The sequence below is a fragment of the Sinocyclocheilus anshuiensis genome, unplaced genomic scaffold (genome assembly GCF_001515605.1).
Source record: "Sinocyclocheilus anshuiensis isolate Anshui unplaced genomic scaffold, SAMN03320099.WGS_v1.1 scaffold402, whole genome shotgun sequence".
NCBI classification, from domain to species: Eukaryota; Metazoa; Chordata; class Actinopteri; order Cypriniformes; family Cyprinidae; genus Sinocyclocheilus; species Sinocyclocheilus anshuiensis.
Genome location: NW_015542375.1, coordinates 54,646 through 57,239, shown reverse-complemented (window position 1 = coordinate 57,239; position 2,594 = coordinate 54,646). Strand labels below are relative to the sequence as shown.

Below are 2,594 nucleotides of genomic sequence, written 5' to 3'. Positions count from 1 at the left end.
AGAGAGAGAGAGACAGAGAGAGAGAGAGAGAGAGTCACAACACGGCAAAACATTACAGCACAAGATTCTAAATTAAGTAACAAAAAAACAACTTTAACAGAAACAGGAACTTCAAGCAAAATCAACTGAAAAATGTTTTTTTTTACGTTTTTTTTTTTTAATTGAACATACGACAAAAAGTACGAAAAAATGAAAAACAAATGCAAAATCAAGTCAATTATAAAAATGCTTTTAAAAAGGGAAAATCTTTATATTATTAAAACAACCAAAAACAAGGCAAAAACTGAAAAACTGAAAACTACTATAAACGAAGCAAACTCAAAAAAATAACTACGAAAAATTTTAGAAAAATACACAGGAAACTACTGAAAGCTAAATCAAGTCAAATAAAAATATGCACTTATAAAAGAAACTTTACTTCAATAAACCCAAAACAAGCCAATAATAAAAAATGACTAAACGTTAGAAAAAATCAACTGAAAACACATCTTTTAAAAAGGATACTACTACAATCAAAAACTAGGCAATTTTATATATTTACTTAAAAGACAAAAAAGGAAACTACTATAAGCAGAAAAGCAAATTAAAAAATCGTTTATGAACAAAAGCAAAATCAAGTAAAAAATGCATTAAAAAGAGGGAAACTACTACTACTACAATCATTAAAAAAAACATAAAAATTAAATACTAAACAAAAAACACAAACAAACAAACTATAAAATGTCAAGTCAAAATGTGCATTTGAAAAAAAAAATAGAAACTACAAACCAAAAACCAAATGAACTAATATAAGCAAAAAAGAAAAATGACTACTACTACAATCAAACCCAAACCAGTTCTTGTGAGTGCTGCACCAAAACACACCGGGCTGCTATTACACCTCATCTTCTTGAGCATGATTGCATTTTGATTTTATTATTGGTTTGTCTCAGTAGCTGTTATGTATATATATTCAGCATGAGCATGTCAAGAACACAGGCCTGAAGCGCTGGAGTTTAGTGGATGGTCATGTGACCGTCACAGAAACTCAAATGCTCTCATACACACACCACGTTGCTCTGTATTTGTGGTGAAATCATCCAAACCCACTTTAACTGGTGTTAGTTGGGCTTTGTGCACGGTCATGCAGACACTTACTGCCCCCTCAGGTAGGAGCGTGTAATTACAGCGGCATTCGGTTTCCCTCGATGCTGATTTTCATGGCTCCCTGCGGCCGCCGCTGCTTCCTCTGCTCCGCAAAACGCCGCTTGTGTTTCTCCAGCAGGCTGACGCCCTTCCTAAAGCTCCTCTACCAATCACACAACAGTAAAATCTCCTCCACCAATCAGCTTACGAGGAGAAAAACCTAAGCATCATTGATTCTCTCGATCCTGCCTCACGCTTCCTGTGCAGACTCCTCCCACTCTTTAGTTGAGCATGAGACACTTGTCAATCATTCCTCTAGAGTTAAGCCCCGCCCACACACATGCCCCGCCCACTCACTCTGTTTGAGTCCACATCCACGTTCCACTTGGGTCGAACCACGTAATCCTTATTGGAGGGCATGGGCACACGAGCTCGAGCACAGAAACCCGGGTCACCCGGCCGCAACGCCCTGATAACAGAAATATTAGATCATATAATCCAAACTAAACATGTGCGTGTCACGGTTTGCATTGCAATGGTATTTTTTTTTAATAGAACGTTTGAAAGAACAGCATTTATTTGAAATAGAAATGTTTGTAACATTATAAATGTTTTTACTGTCACTTTTAATCAGTTTAATGCATCCTCGCTGAATAAAAGTGTTCATTTCTTTAAAAAAAAAAAAAAAAAAAGTAAATAATGAATTACACAATTTATATAATGCATTTTAAAATTATAATATACTAGATTTCCTTACAATAATAAATATTAAGTGATCATTTTCATTAATTAGCATTCATAAAGATGCATTATATAATTTGTGTAATCATATTTTTAAGTTATAATATAATAAACACATTTCATAGTAATAAATAATAAAATATTACAATAAAATAATATATTAATATTAATATATGATAGAATATTAAAATATATATATATATAAAATTATAATTCATAAATCATCGATTTTTAAAATAATAAATTATACTATTATAATACACGTTTTATAAAAATTCAATAAAAATATTTAAAATAATATATTAAAATATTAAATGATAATAATTTCCATTCATTAGGATTAACAAAACAAATGTTTATAATATACATTCATATAAACATTATATAATACATTTTTAAATTATAATAAGTATGTTTTAGGATAAAATATTAAATTATAATCATAAATTATAATTAAATTATAATAAAAATATTGTATAATTTATTTTGTAATTCATTATAATTTTGTATCTATAATTAATTATAATAAAATAATTTATATTAAATTATGATAACTTTCAATTAGCATTAATAAAAATATTGAATAATTAATTACACAATTCTATAATACATTTTGAAATTACAATAATAAATACATTTAATTATAATAAAATATTAAATTATAATTAATAACAAATTATATACTACATTTAAATGTTATTAAAATAAATTTCAATGAACTTTATATA

The 2,594-nt window shown here is 28.3% G+C and overlaps 1 protein-coding gene across 1 annotated transcript in view; it reads right to left on the bottom strand.

The window, feature by feature from the left end:
• The window catches only part of iws1 (interacts with SUPT6H, CTD assembly factor 1), a 26,264-nt gene that overhangs the window by 429 nt on the left and 23,241 nt on the right, over positions 1–2,594 (bottom strand). Inside the window, exon 14 of the mRNA XM_016491222.1 lies at positions 1,483–1,594. Within this exon, the coding sequence (XP_016346708.1) occupies positions 1,483–1,594 (112 nt within the window). The remainder of the gene's footprint in view (positions 1–1,482; positions 1,595–2,594) is intronic.